Raw genomic sequence first — 23,841 nt, forward strand, 5'->3', positions numbered from 1 at the left:
CCCATTGGTCATTCTGTACTCCTGGCACGCAGCCAGTGCCAAAAGCAAAAAGTTCCACCAAAAAAAAAAAAAAAAAAGCGCCACGAGACAGGTCGTTCTTGCTTTATTTCTGGTCCTTCTGAAGCAGGAAGCATTGGGAATCTCAACCAGCCGGGTCATGGGAGATTTCCAGACTCAAGAGCTTTTTGAAGAAAATCTAGGTCAGGCTTTTCAGACTCAGTTGCCTAAAGTTAGGTACAGGAATAAGTGGCCTGATTGTCAGCGATGCTGAGTACCTGCAGCACCCCTTTGAAATCAGTGCAAGTCATGGGTGCTCAGAGCCTTTGGAAGAAGAACAAGAAAGAGTCAGGCCACTTATTCCAGTGCCTCACTTTATGCTCTTGAGCTTGAAAACTCTAACCCATGTATTTAAGTGCCTAAATATGGAGCCAGCTATTGAATGTTAGGCCCTCAACTTTGAAAATTCTGGCCACAAACTTTTGGGGGCTTCTGTGAACTGCTGCCTACAAGGTAAACTCAGCAGTTACCTTGGCTCTGCTTTGGTGAACAAAACGTTTATACAGATTGAAGTTTGCTACTTGATCATTTATAATCCTCTTGTTTTGGTTTGGATGGACTCAGCCTTAGACTTGTATGGAGAAAGCTATTCTTTAGGCAAGTCATACCCTGGAATGTATTTGCAACACACAGATTTTCAAAATGACTGCCCCATAGGGTGACTAGATGTCCCGATTTTCTAGGGACAGTCACGATTTTTGGGTCTCTCTCTTATATAGGCTCCGACTACCCCCCACCCCCGTCCCGATTTTTCGCACTTGCTGTCTGGTCACCCTACTGCCCCATCCTAAAACTATCTAGCGTCTGGGCTTCAACCCCTCCCCCTAAAAGCCTCAGATATTTACACTTACAAATAAGATCTCCCTCACCTCCACATCTCCCAAAAGATAATTTTGCTTTTTGGGCCCTAACAGATCAACATAGCTCCATTTGAACCTAGTCTTCTGGTGGTTGGATTTTTGTACCTCACAGCTCCTGCAAACCTTGAGCTGGCCTTTCCTTGAACGCCAGCAGGTTTGTCCCTTACAGCGGAAAGCAAAGATATACACAGAACACAGCCTCTTTCATTTAAAGAATGAAGTTGCTAACCTGGAAGCCTACAAGATGCAAGACACACACACAAAAGAGAGCGAGGGAGACACACACACACACACACACAAGACCAATGGGATTCAGATTTAGAACATGCCACCATGCGTGCAAGTGAATTGGGGAAAGACAGCAGCAGCTGATTTCAGGGGCAGGCAGTTTGTTTCTGCCTAGAAGGGACATAACAAGTCTCTCCCATCACTGCACTAACTAGGCTACTGCGCACAGCCATCACCATGCCCTGCTTGGGCGAATGCATGTGACTTTTCTGACTCCTGCCGCTGCGCGCTTTCTCCACCAGTGCAGCAGAAGGTACATGAGAAAAGAGCCCACTGAAGGTGTACTGGGGAAAGCAGGAAGAAGGCAGAAGAAGGGTAGCAGTGTGGGAACAGGAGAACAGCACATAAATGGGGCATAGCTCTTCCCCCTACTTCCTGGCTCACTGAATATATCCCCGAATGCACCACTCAGGTGACATGGCTTGCAGTGAGACTTCTGGTTATTGAATTGCCACATTCTGCCTACGTGTGTGTGTGTGTATGGGTGTGTACACACACATATATATAGGCAGAATGTGGCAATATCTAAACATATGCGTCACACTTCCCTCATTTTACCCACCATACTATTCTTACCCCTAAAGTATTTCATAACTCAGGGCTACTACATTTTCAGAGGTTTATCTGGTCCAACCGTCAAATACTTTCTGCTAATGGTCCCGGTGCTTGAGAGACAGATTAGAGCAGTGGTTTTCAAACTTTTTGTATTGGGGACTCCTTTCCACACAGCAAGCCTCTGAGTCTGACGCCCCCCCTTATAAATTAAAAAGGGGGGGGTTAATTTAATGGGGGCTCAGAGCTGTCAGCCGCATGGAGCTGAAGCTCATGACCCCCATGTAACAACCTTGTAACCCCCGAGAGGTCACGACCCCCCATTTGAGAACCCCTGGATTAGAGGGATACATACGCTCTCAACTGGAAAATCCTCAAAAATAAACCCTCTCTCTAAAATAATGGTGCCCTCCTCCCCAAATAGGGAGACTGCTGGGGCTGAGTCAGTCTCTCTCTCTCTCTCTCACACACACACAAATTAAATCCAAGGTCTGATTAAGTCTTGTTGTGCAGCTAGTAGCTAAAGGAGTCAAAAGAGAAGCAATGATCCATGAAACTTCCATGCTCGTCACCAATCTTGTATCAGTGTCACCATGAGCTTGCTGCAATAGCCAGGCTGCTCTGTGGTCTAGGGCAGTACTTCTCAAGCAATCTGATGTGGGGGACTGGCAATTTTTCCCCCCGCCATGTGTGCGCAGACCGGCAGCCGATGGCTCGCGGACCGGCACCGGTCCACCACTTTGAGCAGCACTGGTCTAGGGAGAACAATTCCTCCAAAAGAACATGCCATGCTCCTGAAAAACTCCAAGTGCAGGATTCACCAGAACTCCCTGGGACTAGGAATGAGGCTTTTGCTCACTGGAAGGAGCTTCACTCATTACAGAGTACTCCTGTCTGCATATATGTAAATTAGTTACTAGATAACATGCTGGGAAACAGTGCTCAAGAACACAGCATTATTCCTTGGATTTGTAGGACCAAGGCAACTTAGTGTGCACTGCAAATATCTTACTTGGGCTGCTCTTCACACCAGTTGATAACAGTTACCTAGCACAAGCCATCACGCTCCAAAATTATGTATCACCAAAAGAGCGCTTATAGAAATTAGAGTACAGGCTTGTTTGCTCTGTGCTCACATCTGTTATCCTGGTGATCGACTTTGGATCGGACCCTGCCTTTCATGGAAAGAGTCCCAACTGATTTTAGTGGGCATTGGATCAAGTCCAGTACAAATTACTGACCACTCAATCTGAAAGCCAGTCACACCATATTCAGAGTGTAGTACCCCATTACTGAACACGTGAGAGTTGCTGGCTTTTCTGGGCATCAGGGTAGCACCACTGGCTCTAGTGACAGGCTGGCCAAGGAAAACACCCTCATCCTAGTTTACGCTAGGAGTTATGTTTTCTATGGGATTTACGGAGGGATAGTGAACGTGGAACACCCACCTCAAGGGCCTCTTTTCAGAGTAGAGCTACACTACAGCACACTGAGATTTGCAGCAGAAGGCAATGTGCAAATGGTGATCAATGTAAAATCCTAGCACATCTTCTCAGCAAAGGTAATTTCTGCTAACTGGCAGGCCAGCAAAGTTCCATTGTGATTGAAGTTCGCGGCCACGAAAATACACAAGATATTCATTCTACCCTTGCCATGGCGTTGTGGAAAAAACCAGCAAAGAACATTTCTGCTGTAGATCTGTAAACTCTATCGCAATTCTTACCCCAATGATCATCGTGGGCTGCCACACCGCTAAGAGAAGAAGCGGGGCACCACACAGATTGTTGCGTGAATGGCAAGAAAGCCTGGGATGAGCTGTTTCCCTAAAGCAGTGGTTCCCAAACTGGGGTTCATGAACCCCTGGGAGTTCGCGAAATGTTACAGGGGGTTCTCAGGGGAAAATTCCCTAATGGCGGACAGAGCTGTCCCTAGGGACCTGGGGCAGCATGGGGCCAGCAGCCCGGAGCCCCTGGACTTCCAAGAGCTAATCAGATCAAAACAAGCATATCTAGCACAGTGAGGAGATTTAAACTTCAAGACTCCTCATAAGAAATGGAAAGGGAGGTGGATTTTTTTTTGCCATTTTTAAAATTAAATAGGCTGCTAGTGTTGTTTTTAAATTATTATGACGATCAAGTTTAAGTTTTGTTGTACTGGGCGTTGTTTGCCTGGACTGCTCAAGACCTGAATGCTTGTGTAGGAGGAACTCCGAGTTGGCTTCTTAAATACCTTCATGCTGTTTCACATCTGATACTCCTTGATGAAACATAGGAGCCCTTATAACAGGGTTATTCAAAGTGATACAAGGTACAAAAGTGAGATCTTGGAAGAGTGTTGCCATTTTCATAATGTAATAAAAATACTGTAATGGTAAATAATAATTAATTATAAATAGTGTGTAATAAGCATGTCATAAAAACAAATTTTATATTTCCAAGATCACTGCTTTTATAATTTATACTCAGGTAAAGTAGAAAATCCCTGGAAGTATTCATTTTTAGGAGGTGGTTTGCGAGACTTGACCTTTTAGTGAAAGGGGTTCACAGGTTGTTAAAGTTTGGGAACCACTGCCCTAAAGAGATGGGAGAGGTTTGAAGGAAAGTATATAGCGAAGTTTAGATACATACCAGATAAACCAAGAAGTCGCTGGAGACTTGTCTGAAGCCCTGTCCTACAATACAATGTTTCTTGTGACCCAAAACGGCTTTCATGAGATGATCTTGGAAGGGATTTCAAGAAGCAGGTTGGTGCTGGAGGGATGTGTGGAGGGGGCTTGGCATGGCCGATACTCTGCCTTTGAACAGCCATTTTTTATTAACCCAACACCCCACCTTCACAGGCTTAAAGTGACCAGAAATCAGACCTTGAAAAACATTGTAGGACACAAAAAACATTTGGAATGGTGCGTAGGGCTTTAGGTTCACACTTTAGATTACTTATAGATTATTATTAAGCAATGGAGACTGTCTCCCCCCGCACAGGTGGGGAATATGCTGCCTCCATACACATAATACTTAGTCCTGTACGGCCCCAGAGAATGAGAATCAAAAGGCTCGTGGTAAGATAGCACTCTACCACTAGAGTCAGCTGATCACCATATGACAGGGGTATTAACCCTTATTAGAGCAACAGGAGGCAACTGGGAAGTGAGCGATCTTCATTATATGAGGACTAGCTCCAGAGATTATATGAAAAAAAAAAAAATCCAGTGAGTAGCTTCCTTTAAGGCAAAGTGCTCTCTCTTAATGAGCCAAGGAACAAGGCAAAACTACCGGGTACAGATACAGTATTTACATTCAGCTGCACTTCCCTGGAGAGGTTTAGATTCTTCAGGCACAAGTGATGAGTCCATGGAGTTCTACAGCAACATTACTACAGCCCCACAGGGATGCGCACCGGAGGCAGCCTGTAGTTGGCGAGCCTTGGGTTGGGGGAATACAGAGTGGTCAGCTCATTTCCACATTCTTTCTTGTAGCTCCCAAATGACTGTCAGAAGCTGGCATTTAGAGCAGCATCTCGGAGACTGATCTCTGCCAGGGAAGGCATGAGCAACATCAGGGTGGTGGAGGGACTGGTAGGAGAGCTGTTTGTGATCTATGGACCAGTATAAAAAGTTGAGAGAGAGTCCCAAGTGAAAATAACCCAGCAAGAAAGAAGCAGCAGCAGCAGCCCCTGCTCATATATTTGAAAGAGACTAACAAACTACACTGCCGTTTTCTTTGGAGGAGAGGGTAGAAGAGATTCCTTGCAATCAGTGTTATAAGGTAACCTGTGAAAGATACATGAGCACTGAGCCAAGCCAAGCCATCTGTGGCAAGTGTTTCCACTAACTGGGTGTCCAGCATGTTTGGTTATAAAGGAATAAGGAATCTAAAAACCACATCACATATGAGAAAACTTGACCAAGCTCAGATCTTTATGTTCCAAGTAATAGCAGGACTTTCAGTGCAGAAGTCCCAGAATGATTGCATCCCAGAATATCCACAGCAAACTTTGGACCACATCCAACCCCCTCTTCCTGACTCCACATACCAAAACACTTTCGGCGTTAAGACTTCAGCTGCTGTTGTAACACACAAATAACTTGAGACCCCATTCAGGATTGGCATCCCATTGTGCTAGGAGCTCAGACTTGAAGGTAAACAGTCAGGTGGAAAGTTCCCCCCTCCAGATTTTTTTGGGGAGGGCGGGGGGGAAGGAGAGGAGGATTTAGTGCTTCTTTCTGGCCTTGATTTAGTTTTCTTTCAAGCAGCTTCTTCATTGAAGGGGTCTGAACTGCTTGCCCCACAATAGCTCCTTTGCTTTGGAGGAAAGGGCCAAGATTTTCAGAAGTGGACTAGTGATTTTGGGTGCCCAACTTGAGACAGAGGCCTGACTTTCAGAGCATGGGAGGCTCAGCACCTTCTGGGGAAGAAAAGCCAGAAAAACCCACACAAAACACACCTAGGGCTATCGAGCGATTAAAAAAAAATAATTACAATTAATCGTACTGTTAAATAATAGAATACCATTTATTTAAATATTTTTGTATGTTTTCTACATTTTCAAATATATTGATTTCAATTACAACACACAATACAAAGTGTACAGTGCTCACTTTATTTTTGATTATAAATATTTGCACCATAAAAAAAATTGTATTTCAATTCATCCAATACAAGTACTGTAGTCCAATCTCTTTATCGTGGAAGTGCAACTTACAAACGTAGAATTATGTGCAAAAAAACCTGCATTCAAAAAACAAAACACAAACAAACAATGTAAAATTTTAGAGCCTGCACGTCCACTCAGTCCTACTTCTTGTTCAGCCAATTGCTCAGACAAACAAGTTTGTTTACATTTGCAGGAGATAACGCTGCCCGCTTCTTGTTCACAATGTCACCTGAAAGTGAGAACAGGCGTTCACATGGCACTGTTGTAGCCAGCGTCACAAGATATTGACATGCCAGATGCGCTTAAGATTCATATATCCCTTCATGCTTCCACCGCCATTCCAGGGGTCATGCATTCATGCTGATGATGGGTTCTGCTCGATAACGATCCAAAGCAGTGCAGACCTATGCATGTTCGTTTTCATCATTGGAGTCAGTTGCCAACAGCAGAAGGTTGATTTTCTTTTTTGGTGGTTCAAGGTCTGTAGTTTCTACATCAGAGTGTTGGTCTTTTAAAACTTCTGAAAGCATGCTCTATGCCTCGTCCATCTCAGATTTTGGAAGGCACTTCAGATTCTTAAACTTTGGGTCGAGTGATGTAGCTATCTTTAGAAATCTCACTTTGGTACCTTCTTTGCATTTTGTCAAACCTGCAACGAAAGTGGTCTTAAAATGCACAATATGTGCTGGGTCATCATCCGAGACTTCTATAACATGAAATATGTCCTCTAGAATGGTGGCCAAAGCATGAAGGGGCATACGATGTTTAGCATATCTGGCATGCAAATACCTTGAAATGCTGCCTACAAAAGTGCCATTCAAATGCCTGCTCTCACTTTCTGGTGACAAGATAAACAAGAAGCGGGCAGCATTATCTCCTGAAAATCTAAACAGCCTTGTTTGTCTGAGCGATTGGCTGAACAAGAAGTAGGACTGTGTGGACTTGTAGGCTCTGAAGTTTAACATTGCTTTGTTTTTGAGTGCAGTTATGTAACAAAAATCTACATTTGTAAGTTGCCACTTTCACAACAAAGAGACTGCACTACAGTACTTGTATAAGGTGAATTGAAAAATACTATTTCTTTTGTTTATCATTTTCAGTGCAAATATTTGTAATCACAATAATATACACTTGGATTTCAATTACAACACAGAATAAAATATATGTGAAAATGTAGGAAAACATCTAAAATATTTAATAAATTTCAGTTGGTATTCTATTGTTTAACAGTGCAATTAAAACTGTGATTAATTTTTTTGAGTTAATCATGCGAGTTAACTGCAATTAAATCAACAGCCCTAAAAAAAAAAAAAAAAAAAAAAATACCCTTTTAAAGGGGCACTCTAAAACCACTAGTGTCTTCTGAAAGCCCTGGTTGGCATACTATGCAAACACTCGGGTAAATCCTGAAAAGCAAGGAGAGACCAAAACGAACAAGGCAATTTGGAGAGGGGTAAAGGCACTTCTAAGTTACCTACTCAATGTTTTAAAAAGCTGGTGGCTCAAGGAAGACGTGCAGAAAATGTACCTTTCCCTGCCTGGTTAGGATTAATTCTAACCAAGGTTTTGATCAGTTTTCAGAAGATAGGTTTTTGTTTACTTGCCCTTCAGGAAGGGAAAGATAATGACACTAATAAACGACTATTCAATCTGAACAATAAGAGCAAGAGAAGTGACAAGCAGTTAACTAGACAGGCGCTATAATTAAGACCATGCCAGTGGCGGGGGCTGATTCCCTCCCAGCCCCAGGAAGGTAGGAATCAGGAGCTACAGCAAAATGTCTAAGTACTGGAAATTAGGCTTTAAAAATAAAGTATACTTTTTAACATAACGAAGACAGAAACTTGTCATCCCTCAGTTGTCACATTAAATTGGCCTCGTTCACATTTATTTAGCCACACAGAAAGGAATTAAGGGATAGGTGCTTATTGCTCCAGTTTCCTACAAGGAATTTGTTAAAAGGTTTAATCTTTTAAAGAGAGACACAACACACGGTCTCCGCCTTTAATCGGTTCCATGCTCCCAAAATGAGCAGATCCAGCTGGAGGACAGGATCCTGCCCTACCCAGGGGTAGAGTGATGGACGGGGTGATCAGAAGAGGTAGAAGCTTCCAACAAAGCACACACTCAGATGTAGACAGTTCAGTAGCAGTCATTTTTAAAAAGGACTGCAATAGCACCAGAGACATTTAAAGCCACTGAAGAAAACACACTGCAAGAGGGATGGGTCCCCCGCCCACCATCTCCAAGTTCTAGCCTGGGCTGGTTCAGGCCAGCAATCCTGAGCATGTGCGAGATTGTTTTAATATTCACCGTACACACTGAGGAGTCACTGCACAGCTGCATGCCTGCAGGGATTGTTGTTCTTTTCTAACATGCCTTGGGTAGCATGCGGCGTGCTGGACTCTGGGTCGGCCGAGGCAGCATGCTTAGTCCTGGAAAAGGGCAGGAGAGAGAAGCACTGATGTTAGCTGTGCTAAGGGCACTGGTATCGAGGTCAGCTCATCTGGTCCTCGCAGCACCAACTCCCAGGGCTCAAATGTGAGTCCAGGCACCCAAAAATGGTCCAGCAACGAATGCGGTGAGCGGTGCTGCCCCAATGGATAGGTGGGGGGTGGCCTTTCCCTCTGCTTCCCCCCAAGGAACAGTGGGTTTGGTACCCAGGCCCCACAGATCTCAGGTATCTACCAGCACAGCTTCACACCTCCCTTGCAGGCAGAGGAGCCAGAGCTTCCATTTTACAGGGTCTCTCATAGTGAAGGAGGCCTATAGTGATGAGTTCACACAATCTAAGGCGCTGTTAATTCCTGAGCAGACCCCCCACAGGGCTGAGGAAAGTGGGTTACATTTCATAAGCACTTTAGTCACATCAGAGCCCAAGTCCCAATGGGACTTTGTGAGGAGCAGTGACAGGGCCCTAAGTTAACAGGACAGGTGGCTTCCTCACTCCGTTTCAGGCACTTGGCTGCACCAGCTTGGAGACAGGTTAGCCAAGAAACACCTGAGCAGAAACCACCTAGGCCTTCCAACAGTGACCAATGCCAGATGCTTCAGAGGGAATGAACAGAACAGGAAAATCATCAAGTGATCCATCGCCCGTCATCAAGTCCCAGCTTCTGGCACTCAGAGGTTTAGGGACATCGCAGAACATGGGGTTGGATTCTGGCCATCAGGGCTAATAGCCATTGATGGGCCTATCCTCCCTGAACATATCAAAGTCCTTTTTTAAACTCTTTTATAGTTTTGGCCTTTGCAATGAGTTCCACAGGTTGATGGTGTGTTGAAGTCTTGAAGTCTTTCCTTTTGTTTGCTTTAAACCTGCTGCCTACTAATTCCACTGGGTGACTCCTAGTTCTTGTGTTATGTGAAGAGGTAAATAACATTTCCTTATTCACTTTCTCTACACGAGTCATGATTCTGTAGATCTCGGTCATCCTGCTCCCCCTGAAGCATCTCCTTTCTAAGGTGAACAGTCCAAGTCTTTTTAATCTCTCTCCCCCCAATCTGGAAGCGGTTCCATTTCCCTAATCATTTTTGTTGCCCTTCTCTGTACTTTTCCCAATTCTAACATATTTTTTGAACGGGGGCAACCAGAACTGCCTGCAGTATTCAGCCCTATAATAAAGTTGGCACCGGCTTTCACAGAGCCCCTGCCAAGTCCCAACCACAGATAAACTCCCCTAGCGGCAGTCAGCTACAGAGGGTTGGAAGTGAGGCAAAACCAGGGGGTGCTAAACCCATAGGTAGGACAGTGCTGCCCCTGCCAGGAACAGCTGCCACAGGCTATTGCTCCACTTCCTCCTCTCAAAGCTCCGGGTCTGTCAGACTTTGGCACCAGCTGCGAAGCCACTAAATGGAAACAGCAGTTTCAGCTCATGAAACATCAGTAATTCCCAGGCCTGGTGTTTGTGTGACTGACTGAGCAGCCCCCTTTGTGTACAGCACTAAGCCAGGCTGCTCTGGGTGCAGCACAGAGACAAATCCAAGTTGCACCCATTGAGCTCTTCAAGGGTTTCCTACTGAACATGCCTCATTAAAACTGCAGGCCTTCCAGCAGCTCTGCGCATTGCTGTTTAAGAACCTCTCCTAATAGGGGCTTGTAATTCAGTGTTGGGAGCTTGCCTGAAGCTCGCACACACAAGAGACCAGTGTTCGGAGTTAAATCTCTTCAGAAAGGATGTTCTGTTTTCCACTATTCTAGACAGAGACACTGGATTGACTCCAGAGGGGATGTATAATGCGGTGCAAGTTACACATTACTGAGTCTAAAAGAACCTGTGGCTTTCATCCTGAGGAACCAGAAGAGGGGGTGTAGCAGGAAAACATTTTCTCGTGCTCTGCTGCTGTTTAGGTAGCTTTCCCTCACCCAACACTTTAATGTAAGTTGGTATAACTTGCATACTGATGAAGGCATAAATAGGTTTAAGGGAGTATAACTGATCAAGAGTGATGCATGGGGTCACACCACCACTCAAATTTGACCCAGCCACCCTTCCGTCATAGCGAGCAGCAGTGCCAGGATGAGCAGCTGGTTCCAGTGGATCCACAGCATGGCCAGCCTCCCTGCAGGGAGTGGTCTGAATGGCTGTTATTCACATTAGAAGATAAGAGCCCAGTGCTGGGTCAATCCAGCCCTGCCGCCAGGTGCTGTCGTATAATACGAACAATTAACGTCACAGGGTGATGGAGGAGATGAAGGACCCACAATTCAAGTCCTCACAGAGTGTCAATCAGATTACTTCTCCAGCAGTTGCAAATATTCTTAGTTATATCAACACTCCAGCAGGCACTGAGCAGATGGAGGTATTTGGGAAGTACTTATTGTCCGGTTATTCCAGCATTAAGTGGGGTAAGGGAAACTGAGGGGACAGGAGGTTCCACATTAAAGGAGAGGAAGAAAAAAAAAGTCAGTCATGGCTTAGGAGTTTTCTGGTCAGTGGAAACCACAACAGGAGAACTGAACTATGCTATTATCATCTCAACAGCTGGGATGCACTCAGCTTTGACAGAATATTCCAGGGTGTCAAGAACTGCAAAGAAAGTGCCTAGGTTATGTACATTAATTTACACTCTGGAGACCCGGAAATATTAACAAGATGGAAGGGTATTTTTAGAATATTCGGCTATTGAAACTAAGCAAGGAAGTGTCTGTCCTCATTAAAATCTTCACTCTCACTCAACTGTCACATTTTTAAAGCTGTTGACTGATGCAGCCTTTAGCGGTCACCATGGCAACAAGATACATTACCTAGGCGATGATGCTCTTATGCTGTCACCCCTTGAGTGACCCAGTTCTACAAAAAAAAAAACCACCTTCAAGTGGAATTTTTTCTTGGCTTCTGCCATGTTCAGTTTCTGTGCTGCTGAAGGCGTAATGAGCCTACATGCCTCCAACATGCCAGCAAGATCAAAACCAGGACAGCTGGTGGGAGAGAGAGAAGATTCCAGAATATCTCCACAAATAAGGATTACACTGGATTAAGTGCAATTTGGAGGTGGTGACGATTTATCTGGGGGTAAGTCGAGAGCTGGCTACTCGGGAAGCTATTATTCCAATCAGCCGTTTTAGCACACACACTCAATCTCCTGAAAATTCACAACATAGGTTCGCTGGTTAGTTTCTTGTTGGAAAAATGTGTTGTCCAGTCAGGAAGCAGAAACAATACCACCTGACCAATCGCAACCCCAGCCGAGAGGAGACTGCTGTTTGTTTTGGAAACCTACTGGCTGAGCAGACTGTGGAGTGGGTGCTCCGGTTGGCAGAGAAGGACAGGGACGACCGCTCCATCGCCCTGCTCCTCCTTTAACCCGTGGTGGTGCAGGAGACGACATCATTTCACCTTTGTTATGTACAGAGCTTTGAGAACTGTGCGGACGGCATGCAGGTGGTGACTGTACCTTTAAAGGTCTGGAACATGCTTGGTTGGATGTATAATCCACACAAGGAGAATGTGGGTCTTTGTCCCCCTCTTGTGGCTGGCCCACCAAAAAGGATCACGAGCTGCTACTGCTTGTTGCTCTGCGGCAGAGTCACGGTTAGGTGAAGTGCTAGGAGCTTGTGCTTTTAGCACTGTGAGGACTGGGCTCAAGATCACCCCAAAGGGGGTCAGTTACAGGTATTTCACACTGAGTTACTTGGAGACCGAGCTGGAAACAGAGTGGGTCAGACGTGACTTGTGAACAAAGACCATCCCGGTGCTGACCATTCACTTCTGTTGCTCGTCTCCAAGTAGTCATGGCACCTGGACTGCAAAAGGCACGATTCGGCTGACTGGAATCTGGAAAAACAACATCCCTCCCCCTCTTGTACTTCCTTCATGGCTTTCTCCCAGAGCCAGCGCCTTTGCCTCCCCCCCCCCCGGTCACAAGCCCCCCTCCATCTTTTAATCTCACTGCTCTAAATCCTACCATACCTTACTCTAGCTCCTCTCATTTTACTCTTCTCTCATCCAGCAGAGATTTGGTGACCCTTACAGGAGATGAGTTTGTTAGGTCTGATCCATCTCTCATCACAAACCAAACACCCCACTTTGCACTAACTGAGAAAAACATGGACCACAGAGATTGAACTGTTACCCTACCCAGAGGGGAAGTCTGTCCCCCCTTCAGTTCAAATGCTCTTCCCCGCCCGTCCCCCTCCCTCCATCATGTCCTGCCTTTCATGGCTCCCTCTGCCAGCACTGTGAGCAGACTGAAGATCTGCTGGGCCAGCGGGAGAAAAGCTGCACGGGACTCTGGGACGCTGAGCAGCCTGCAGAAGATGCACCGTCATCCTGAATGCCTCTCAGCAGATGTCACTTGCGAGGCAGGACAGGAGGACGGGCAAAACTTAGGGTTGCCAACTTTGGTTGGATGAATGCCTGGAGATTTCGTCACATGACAATCTTTAGTTAAAGATCAATCTTTCATTCATTCCTGGAGACTCCAGAACAACCCTGGAGGGTTGGCAAACCTTGGCAAAAGCAGCTGACTGCAGGAGGCTCCCTTCCTTTGATAGGATACATCCAGAGACAGGCTGGCCTCATTTCCCAGCTTCCTTTCTGAAAGATACTCCGTCTCTTTACCTTAGCCCGACCCCCATGCCGCCAACTCTCCCCACCCCCTTCAGGCTCCTCACCGGAGCTCTCTCCTATCCCTCAGGAGAACTCCCTTCCAGCTGCTGGTCCGGCCTTGCTGGGGCAAGCCAGAAGGAAAAGTGCCACCTACAAAGTCAAACACTTTCCTACCGCACCCTGGGATTTTCTCTGAAGTCTCCCATCCAAGTTCCGAGCAGGTCCAGTCCTGCTTATTTTAAGGAGTTCAAGCAGATTGCAACATGACTGCGGTCATTCATATCCATTCCAGAGCGAGGCCACACCCACATACCAGCTCCTAAGACGGAGCTATCCTCAGCCTGCTAACTGCTCAATATAAAAGTGGCTGAGCAGCTATGCACTGCCTGTTTCCAGGCTGGCCAATTATTGCCACGGGATTGTCCCTTCCTGGCTCCTTTCTATGCAGCCTAGTTCAAGGTAACGGCGCTCAGGAGAGACCGGTGCAGAGGCAGAGTGGAGAATGAGAAACAGGGTGTGGCGAGCATGGGGGCGCTAGGTGGGGATTGTTGATCTGTACCCCGAGGTGAGGTTTATTCAGAGCATTTCGGAGATGGAATGGTGGAACGTCAGAGCAGAGCAGATAGACCCAGCAGACTCCCTCCCAGGCAGGAGGGTAGTGACTGCAAGCCAGTAAAGCTGAATGGGTCTAAGCCAGTAAACAGCAAAGCATCATGGGGGCACTCTTAGGGCTTGTCAACATGGAGAAGTTCACCAGCAGTACTAGGCGATGGGATTTTAATGCTGTATGTAGTTATCCTGGTGTAACTCCCCATGTGGACACATCTGAAATAAGGGACCTTTGGGGTTTGTTATTATTTATCTGTGTTATCATTGTTCCGAGGAGCCCCAGTCATGGACCAGGACCCCATTGTGCTAGGCACTGTACAAACAGAAGAGACGTGCCCCAAAGAGTGTACAGAGTGTAAGACAAGAGACAGACAGACAGGGGAGTACAGGGAGTCAACGTAATAGGCAAGGTCTCACCACACCAGCAACCTAACTCTTGTCAATTTTTTTGTAGGCATGGCGAAGGATGAAAAGACTTCACACCTAGGCCCTGTAACAAAAGCCAGTGAATACGAGGGTAACTGGCCTCAAGCACACACTGAGGGGGCAGGGCTTTGAGAAAAGGGAATTTCCTTACTGAGGGGTGGAGGGGGTAGAAAGACAGGAAGGAAGAAAGACCTCACTAGCAAATGAACAAAAAAAGTGCTCTTATAATTGAGTTAACACCATTTTTTCTGCAGTGAAGACAAGGCTGGATTCCAAGAGCACATTGGCCTCCTAAAAGAACTTAAGTTTGGCCTTTTCTTTTCCTGCAACTGCAGAAGGAAGCCCATCTAACTAAGGCCTGGGCTACATTTCAAAGTTAGAACAACTAGCTACGTTGCTCAGGGCAGTGAAAAATTGTGCCATCATTAGGGTGACCTAAGCCAAGCCCCGCTGTGCTGCGGGTACGTTGACAGAAGAATTCTTCCATCAGTCAAGCTACTGACTCTCAAAACTACATCAATGGGACGGACACACACACACACACACACACACACACACACACACACCCCTTCTGTCAATGTAGGAAGTATCTACACTATGGGGCTACATCGGCACAGCTGTATCCATAGTATATAGTGAAGTGTAAGGTTAGTCTCCACTAGCTACGCATGGCTCTGTTGTTGTTTTCACAGCAGTTTCTCTAACACTTTGTTGCGTTTACAAATAAACCCCGCTTGTTTTTGGTTAGTTGCTATCTCATGGTCACAGGCACCTGAAGAGAAGAGAGACAGATATCCACTCAGACCTATGCAGTACTAAGTGGCTAGCACAGGCGGGGTGCTGTATCCATATCCTGGTCTAAAAGTGGGAGAAGTGCAAAATCTCAATCCCAAGACAGGTAAAGGCATGAGGGCTGACAGCTGAGGGAATGCATGAAGAGAGGCTAGAGATGCAATCAGCTCCATAATCCTGACATGGGTTTTGCACCAATATAGCCAAGCACCTTCCACCCCTAGCTAGGTCACTTTGCTTATTCGTGTAGGTGACCAATGGCACATCACCATATGGCATCCTTTCTGCTCCCTGTTTAGATGACCAATGTGAATAGGGGAGCCAGTAAATGGAAGGCAGTGTGACCTAGTGAATAGGGCACTGGACTGGAATTCAGAAGACCTTGGTTCTATCCCCAGCTCTGCCAATGGGTGACCTTGGGCAAAAATCACTTCACATCATGCCTCAGTTAGCCCATTTTAAGATGGGGATAATGACACTGACTTCCTTTGTAAAGCACTTTGAGACCTGTAGAAGGAGAGCTAGGTATTAGTAATTAAACAAATCATGGATGCTCTCATCCACACACAAATGCCTTGATCACAAAGGAGACATTCATGCATGGCAAATAAAAATGGAGTGGGAGGGAGGAAGTATTTACATGGCTGAACTGCCATTCAGAAGCTAAGTGAACTCTGTTCTTACCAACTCCAAACAGCTGGAAATTAGAAGTGGAAGAGACGTTCATGATCATCTCGTCTGTCAACCATGCACGGGCGGGAAGAGGTCAGATTAATAAAATCTCATGCTCTGTGCAGCAGAGTTTTAGACAACACAAGAAACACACTACCTCCTTTGGGAGACCATCCCACCGTCTTAACAGAATACACGTCTTTCCCCTGATATTTAACCTGCATTTTCCTTTGTTCAGCTTCATCCCGTTACTCCTCATTCTACCCCCTTGAAGAATTCCTTCCAGTTCCTGGGGATATTTAAAAATGGGAAAAAATGAGCAGTGACCATGTAGATCTCATGGGGGATTATTGGTGTGTAATTAAGCAATATCCATAGTAACAAGCAAATCTGCATGTGTTAAAAAATTAACTTGACCTAGTTTGAGAAATTCTAGCATCTCAACAATGCATCATGTTTCCCAGAAATTCACCAGTGCCAACAAAGGGCCCTGTTCTGAGGAGAAGGAGCTTTAAATAAATTATCTGCGGCAAAGGAGGAGGGTCAGGGAGAATCGGGGAAGGATGGTGGTTCAGTGAGTCAAGTCACCTAATGATTGCTGACATTTTACACATCACATCACAAGGCTCCTCAACGGAGAGAGAAACAGAACAGCCAGTTTCCTGCCAGAACAAAAGGTACACTCAGCGCTGGTCACCAAGCCTTGCTCCAGAGCAGATGAAGTTTAAAGATGTTGCGAAAGTTTAAAGACGGTCACCATGAGAAACAGGAAAAACGCAGACAATCCAGCAGACGTAGCAACTGAGGTCAGGAGATATATTGATACACTCAGTGGTTCTGAGATGTTTTTCCCTTCACCTCCCTTTCTAGAGAGGCCATCGTTATAATGTGTGGCCTCTATTTATGGGCTTTACACAGCTGCAGTTTACTGTAGTATCTGAGTGCCTTCCATGTAGAAAAACTCATGAGCAGCAGCAAAGTCTGTAATGGACTTTATTGTCCGAGACCCTGGTATTTGTATTTTATTGGTACCTGGTATTTTATTATCGTTGAACACGTATATTGCAATAGCCTCCGATGGCAACATGCAGGCTGCCCCCCCCCCATCATGCCATGCTACATACAAACACATCACAAGTGCCCCATAGTCCCTGCCCTTTTTATCTTAACTGAATCTTTGAATGCTGCTGTTTTATGTTGTTTTGTTGAACTAGTGGAGTTGCCTGTCCAAGGAACAGGCGTTAGAAGTTAGTCCTCCTAACTGACTTGCTCCTGGTAAAAAGTTAATGAACTAAAGCACTAGCAAATAAAAGTTTTTCAAACGCACAGTTACCTGCAATGAAGCCACTCTCACACTACCGAGTGGGGCAAATTCAAGACCTTACAGGTCATTTCAGGACTATAATTTGTGCTGATCTTCGAAGGTCAGTCTTGGGCGTCAGGCAGCACTGCTTATCTTCAAAGAACCTGAGCAATCCATTTACACTGGGTTGGATCAGTTTTCACATCCAAGGATGACTCAGCAAGCGAGAGGGATAGAATTTGTTTGTTTAATTAAAAGCTAATACCATGGCTCCCCCTGACTTTTGTAGGCCTGGCAAGAGACCCCATGAGGGCACTAGCTGAAGAGGATAAGAACAGGATTAGCGAACTGATCCCAGAGTAGGTGAGGGAAGCAAAGCCTAGCACACTCCCTCCTGAAGGCTGAGAAGAGGAGCGTCTGTCTGAAAGTAGCGAGTGTGGTAGTTAGCGGCTGGGCCACCCCACATAAGGGCAAAAGCAAGGACACCCTGAAAAGATTCATCACCCTTTGGAGAATCCTCCACCCATTGCAAGGATAACCCCTGCAGATGGGTGCCACTGAAAGACACCACTGTAGGGCACTATCAGAAGGTAGCCCTCTGTCTTCCGTTTGGTAGAGAATGACTTCTCTCTTCCCTCTCCATGCGGAGTATATTAGCTCAAATAAACATCCGATTCTTTTCGGCATCTGTTGTGGCTCAACCTACACGCCCTTGGGAACTGGTCCCCTTAGGCAGCAGGGCTTGTTTACAGTTTTCAAAAAAGGTCTTGCCAGCTTGGAAGAAAGAAATCAGTGTGCAAATCCAATGCCTTCCAAGACCTTCCTGCACACTGCTGCCTGCCTGAATGCATTGCTTTCGCTACACTCCCACGCTCGTTTCACACTCGGCCCGTAAAATGACGTAGAGCATTGTTCAGAGGCAGCAGCCTGCTAAGGCACCACATGCTGACCCCACACAATTCGCAACGTAGGAGCCACTAAGAGACAAGCTGAGTCATATAGCAAGGACACACACCAGAAAAACAAATGGACTAGAATGAAGTCCAATTTGGCTCTGGACGAACTGGATTTTGAGTGTTCTCTGGCAGCACGTACGATGCTGAACTATGATTTCGTTCAGCATTTGAGCCATGCTGTGCTCTAGGCAAGCAGGAGAAAGGTGGGGCCAAATCCAACCCTGGCATAAGTGGATCAGCTTCAGTTTGTTAGCTGAATGGCTCATTTGAAATGGACAGCCCAAGCCACAGGAGAAGCCTTTACCACTGACAAACATGGGTTTCTGGTCTGTGTCAGATCCCCTTTCTTCCCACCCTCATCTGTGTCAGATTCCTTTCCTCCTCTCCCCATCTTCGGGGACCCACTTAAATAACCCACCAAACAGCAATAAAGAATAGGGTCAATAGCACAACAGGTAACTACCTACCTTGCTTATTGCAAGCCTGTTGCGTACATGTGCAACTGACTATTGTTACTGCCCCTGCGCTTGTTAATTTCTTAAGATCACCTCACAAAAGGATGCCCACAAAAGCTGAAATGAAAGCTTGTCAAGTCACTTGAAAACAAGTTGTGAAGCATAAGGATAATAAAAAAGGAGCACTTGCATGCTGGGGTTTGTGCAGAGATGGAAGGTTTCATTATACAGCCGTCCTACCGAGGATTCCAAAGTCCCTACTGATTACTTTGTGCAAAAAGAGCCTTAACACAGCATGCCCTAAATGCAAAGGTCATAATACTATTATCACATGTGTTGTAGCAGCTTTCATCTAGAAAGATTACAAAGCGTGGTGGGAAGCGGTTGGTAAACCTCACTGGCAGGCAGGCATTGCTGGGGTAGAGCAAAGTATGTGTTTAAACCTCACACAGGACCACCACACAACTGCTCGACAGCAGCAAGTTAATGCTTGACATTTGTGTAGCTTACAGTTATAATTTGCACACAAAACCAGAGTCTGTGATGCCTCTGCCATCTCCTTGGCCCTCCTTAAAAAAACCTGCGTCTTCCAAAAGGCCTGTAAATTCGGTCCTTCCCCCAAAGGGGTATTTTTAAAAAGCACCTGAAAGGGTTAAAGAACACAGGATGCCTGCTAGACAACTCCTCTCAGTCACTACCGGTTGCATCCCGTTCCCCATCCCCCATCTGTATGGTGGGTGGTTTTAATTAAAGCCCGGTCCTGCACCACTATGGTCAATGCAAGTTTTTCCATGGACTTCAAAGTCAGGAGGATCATGGCCTCAGACTGTAAGCTCCTCAGCACCGTAAGACACCTCTTGCATTTGATAATTAATAGTCTCCAGCAGCTCCTGAGGTTGAAACAGGAGCAGATTTTCAAGAGCAGATTTCCAGGCCAGATTTTTGACCACTTAGCACCCGCAGCTGGGCCAGATTTTCACAACAGCTCAGCTCCCACTGAGGCACCAAAATACAAGTCTAGACATTCACGAGTTTCATTCAATGTGCGAGGAGTTCTTCTGAAAAGTACAGCCTCAATTTAATGAAAGGTTTAAGATTTTTGTCCAGTATTTCACCCAGTTGAGCTCTCTTATTGCTGAAATGCTAACAGCACAATTAGGAGTAATACACCCTGCTGGAATAATCAGTTAGCTGCAAAAATCTGGTTCTGGCATCTTCTTCTGGTGCCCACACCGTAGATTAATGCTACCGAATTGTAAATCCGCATCCTGCACCCACACAAGTGGCTTCCCCTGGCGATTTGCACACTATTTATGAAATTAACCAATACAGATCATAAGCGTGCTATATGTGACATGCAGCATGTATACAGGCTGCATGGTTTCATGTTACATCCTCCTCCAGGGCACTTCACTGTGCCACATAGCACACCCAAAACCCAGAGCTTTCTGCTCCATGCAGAGCAAGTTTAAAAAGTTAATTAGTTTCACTAGAGCTAAAAGCCACCCTAAGTTACTTCCTCATCTAGGAAATGTTTGAAAGTTTTTGTCACTTTCCTTCCCAAGTCAAACACCAGCTGAAGCCAAAACAGAAAGCTGTGTAAAGTTCTGCATGGAGGCAGCTGTGTCAATGCAAAAAGGATTTAGCACTAAACGTGTGTACATCCCGCTGGCAGCGCTCTCTCAGCCGCCTCACCAAAACCAGGTGCTCCCCAGGATCAACAGCTGCCCCCTTTAACAGGCTTCTCACTTCCCAGCAAAACTACCTAACAGTTTAGCCTCCCAATCTCACCTCAGCCAGAAGGAGCTTCGCATTTGCTGAACAGGCCAGAGTAATGTTCCTCTGCAACAGACCAGAATTGTAACAACAGGATCAGGCATTGACCTGTCGTGAAGGAGGAATACCAGACCACCTGCTTGTACTTTTCACCCCCATGCTCTCTCTCACTCTTTTTCCTCTCCAGGCCTTTCAGGCAGAGCCCCTGCCAGAACTGTCCTTTGGATCAGAGGAAGCGGCACTCCCCTCAGTTTCTTACAAACAGTCAGCTGAAGTTTTCTTAAGGTGGCACCTATAAGTTCTTCCAGATAGCTACTTTGCTTTGTTTACTGGCCAATTCTTTGACTCGCTGGCTCTACTTTCGAACTCAGATTTTTGCTTCCCCTAATCTTTTTCTCCTTAAAAAAATATATATATATCTCACACACACACACTCACTCTATTGGACCTTCAGTAAGACACAATATTCATGAGAAACTGCTACAAATGTGATTAGGAACAAAACTATCAGTTTCAAAATTAAGTCACCCAGTACAAGTAAAATTATAAAAGGAAATGGTTGTCAGACAAGGCTTCCACAGGTATGACACAGAGATACCCAGATCTAACACCTACATGTGTCATTTGACAGAAGTATTAAGAGAGAAGGTTGAGCAGACTTTCGGGAATTGATTTTCTTTTAATCTTTTTTCAGGAAGCAGCTAGTCTGTGAATTCTAATGTTTTTCCACCTGTTCCTCAGCTTTGGGTTTAAGACCTTAAGTTTGTAATACACTGTGCATTTGCAGTGGAGTTTTTATTCCATCTCCCACCTTGAATAAAATAAAAGTTCAGTGGGCTATCCCAGGTTAGCCCTGGATTCCTTATACATGTGATGTATGTGACCCCACTGAAAGTGTTAACTTGTAAATGCCAGCTTTGAGAAACTGCTTGATCAGCTATCTTGAGGGTGGTCCATTGTTGCCGAGCAATGTCGGTTTGTTCTGATGACAATGTTTGTAAGGTGGGTGGGAAACTTGAATGGGTGCAGACTTTAGCAGGCCTGAACTGGTTGTCTTCTGCAGTTTAATTTATCTCAATCTTGTAAATTTACCTCTGGTATCTAAGGGGTACAAATCCACACAGCTTTATTGGCTTCAATGGAGTTATGCCAATTTACAATAGCTGAGAATCTGGCCCTATTATTATTATTGAGCTAAATATAACAATATTGATTATTAAAAACAAAAAGGTACAAGAGATAAAATACTCTTTTCACAGTGTCATTGCAAGAGAGGTAGAAAGAATCAATGGAGCTTACAAGGAAGAGGAGAATGGCTGTTTTTGTAACACACCATACAGCCTCTCTAGGAGCCAAATCAACTTTATACAAATATATATTGAGCCATATTCTTACACTCCTTTAAAAGGAGCCTTGGAAATAAGAAAATTAAAAGATCTACACTTTTATACACACATGGCTTAATTTTTACCATTTGATTTCTAATGCAGACATTAAATTCAAACTGGAAACAAATGTGCACTTTTTTTTTTTTAAATATACAGTGAGAGTGAGAGTAATTACCCATTGGAACATCTTCCCACAAGATGTGGGGGAATCACTGTCACTAGGCATCTTTAAATCAAGGTTGAATTAATAACTTTGATGCACATGCATAAGCGTCTGCCGCATCAGGGCCTTACTTTGGTATTTACTATGGTAAATAGTTCGGGGGGCGGGGGGGGGACGGGAGTTAAATTATGTGCTAAGTGTTTGCAGGCTTGGGGCCTAAAAGCAATAGTCTGTTCAACTATAGATTATTGGGTTGGAGACAGGAGTCACTTGAAGTTGCGTGGCTTGTGCTGTGCTGGAGACCAGACTTGGTGATCAGTGGTCCCACCTGGCTGCCCAGGAAGCACAATTGATGAATGGTTTCAGAGTAGCAGCCGTGTTAGTCTGTATTCGCAAAAAGAAAAGGAGTATTTGTGGCACCTTGGAGACTAACCAATCTGATGAATGAACATTCACCCGCGGTTTCAGTTTTTAAAGTTGCCGTTGTTCAGAGGTTCAAGAAGCTGAACAGCACTAACCTCCCCTGACATGATCCAGGGAGGCCAAAGCTGACTACTGAGTAAATGTGTCCATTTTTAGCCTGCTGAGAAGGTGGGGGGGTGGTTTTCTACTTAGATATTCTTTACTCTTGAGCGGTTGGGGCTTTTTGTCGGGTGTTGCCTGACTGCACATCTTTTGCCAAGGCTTAAAGAAAGAGCGATCAGAGCATTTTATAACTGGGGACAAAACTCAGCAGGGAAATAATGTTAAAATCTCCACAGGAATTATTCTGTGTTTTCGATTTCGCTTGGTTCTGTTTGTAAGGGGACATCAGTGATTTAATAATAAAATCAGACTGAAGTCGAGTTCTAACTTACAGTTAACTCTTACAGTTACCGTAACAATAGCAACAAGGATCAGAGGAAAATAGTGGATTGCTTTTCAGTTTATTTTATGCATTTAATAGCCCTTTGACTAGTCATTGTTTCCCCTGGATCAGGTCCTAATGGACTCCACAAAGGATGCAAGTCAATGGAAAGACTCCTATTGACTTGAGGTCTGAGTGATTAGGGTCTGATCCACAGCCACCCATGTATTCTACAATTAGAGCCATCTTAGGGACCCCAGTTTCAGTGCAGTTGTAACTGTATATTTAAGATAGTCTGGTCTCCCCAGGCAAAGCCACAATGTCTTATAAACATGGTCAGAGCACATTGTGTGGCCACTGCATCCCCTAAGAGGTCTGTAACAGGCAAAGTTTTTGGGTGCTTCCAGAGTGAGGATTTTAAAAGAATTCTCCCACCATCTGTGCTAACAAGGGTGGGAGTGCTGAAATACCCCAGCCCCCAGAGTTTTCAAGACCTAACATGCTCCAGGGATATGTACTGTTTCTTTAAGTCTGGCACAGGAAGCCAAGCAGGAGTGGGGCTGAGGGAGGTTCTAGGCAGAAGAGATTACAGCGAAGCAAAGACTGGTTTTAGGAACAGCGCTGTTTTCCTTCGTCTAATTCCATTAGAGTTCCTTGTTCAGTATTAGTAGAAAGTGTCTGATTATTTTGCCAATGTCATGGGTCACTGGGCTCCGCCATTTTACCCCATACCATCTAATCTTACTCTGCAAATCCCTGCTTGAAGAGCTTAACCTCTATTCTCTTCATAGGCCTCTCCCCTCCCACAGAAAGCAAAAAAAGTCCTGAAGTGAGTCTGTTTTTCCACATCGGTCTGCAAAGGGAACATTAGGTAGCAAACAGCAGAAAGGTAAGAACATAGGACAGGTCATACCTGCTTGGACCCATTCCTGTGCTGAAATGGTTCATCTGAACGCTCGCCATGGGAAAGGGGCAGGGCAGTGCTATTTTGC

At 45.3% G+C, this 23,841-nt stretch overlaps 1 protein-coding gene across 2 annotated transcripts in view; it reads right to left on the reverse strand.

Annotated features, from left to right (window-relative positions):
• ACOT11 (acyl-CoA thioesterase 11) overlaps window positions 1–20,700 on the reverse strand; it is a 66,187-nt gene extending 45,487 nt beyond the window's left edge. The window contains exons 1-2 of one of the 2 annotated variants that reach the window (XM_073357611.1): window positions 20,467–20,700; window positions 8,724–8,845 (exon numbers count right to left, since the gene is read on the reverse strand). In XM_073357611.1, the coding sequence (XP_073213712.1) occupies window positions 8,724–8,756 (33 nt within the window). In that variant the 5' untranslated portion in view covers window positions 8,757–8,845; window positions 20,467–20,700. The remainder of the gene's footprint in view (window positions 1–8,723; window positions 8,846–20,466) is intronic. The other variant, XM_073357612.1, reaches the window with a different exon arrangement.
• Window positions 20,701–23,841: the final 3,141 nt, after the last annotated feature.

This window comes from Lepidochelys kempii, chromosome 8, assembly GCF_965140265.1.
Source record: "Lepidochelys kempii isolate rLepKem1 chromosome 8, rLepKem1.hap2, whole genome shotgun sequence".
Taxonomy (NCBI): Eukaryota; Metazoa; Chordata; order Testudines; family Cheloniidae; genus Lepidochelys; species Lepidochelys kempii.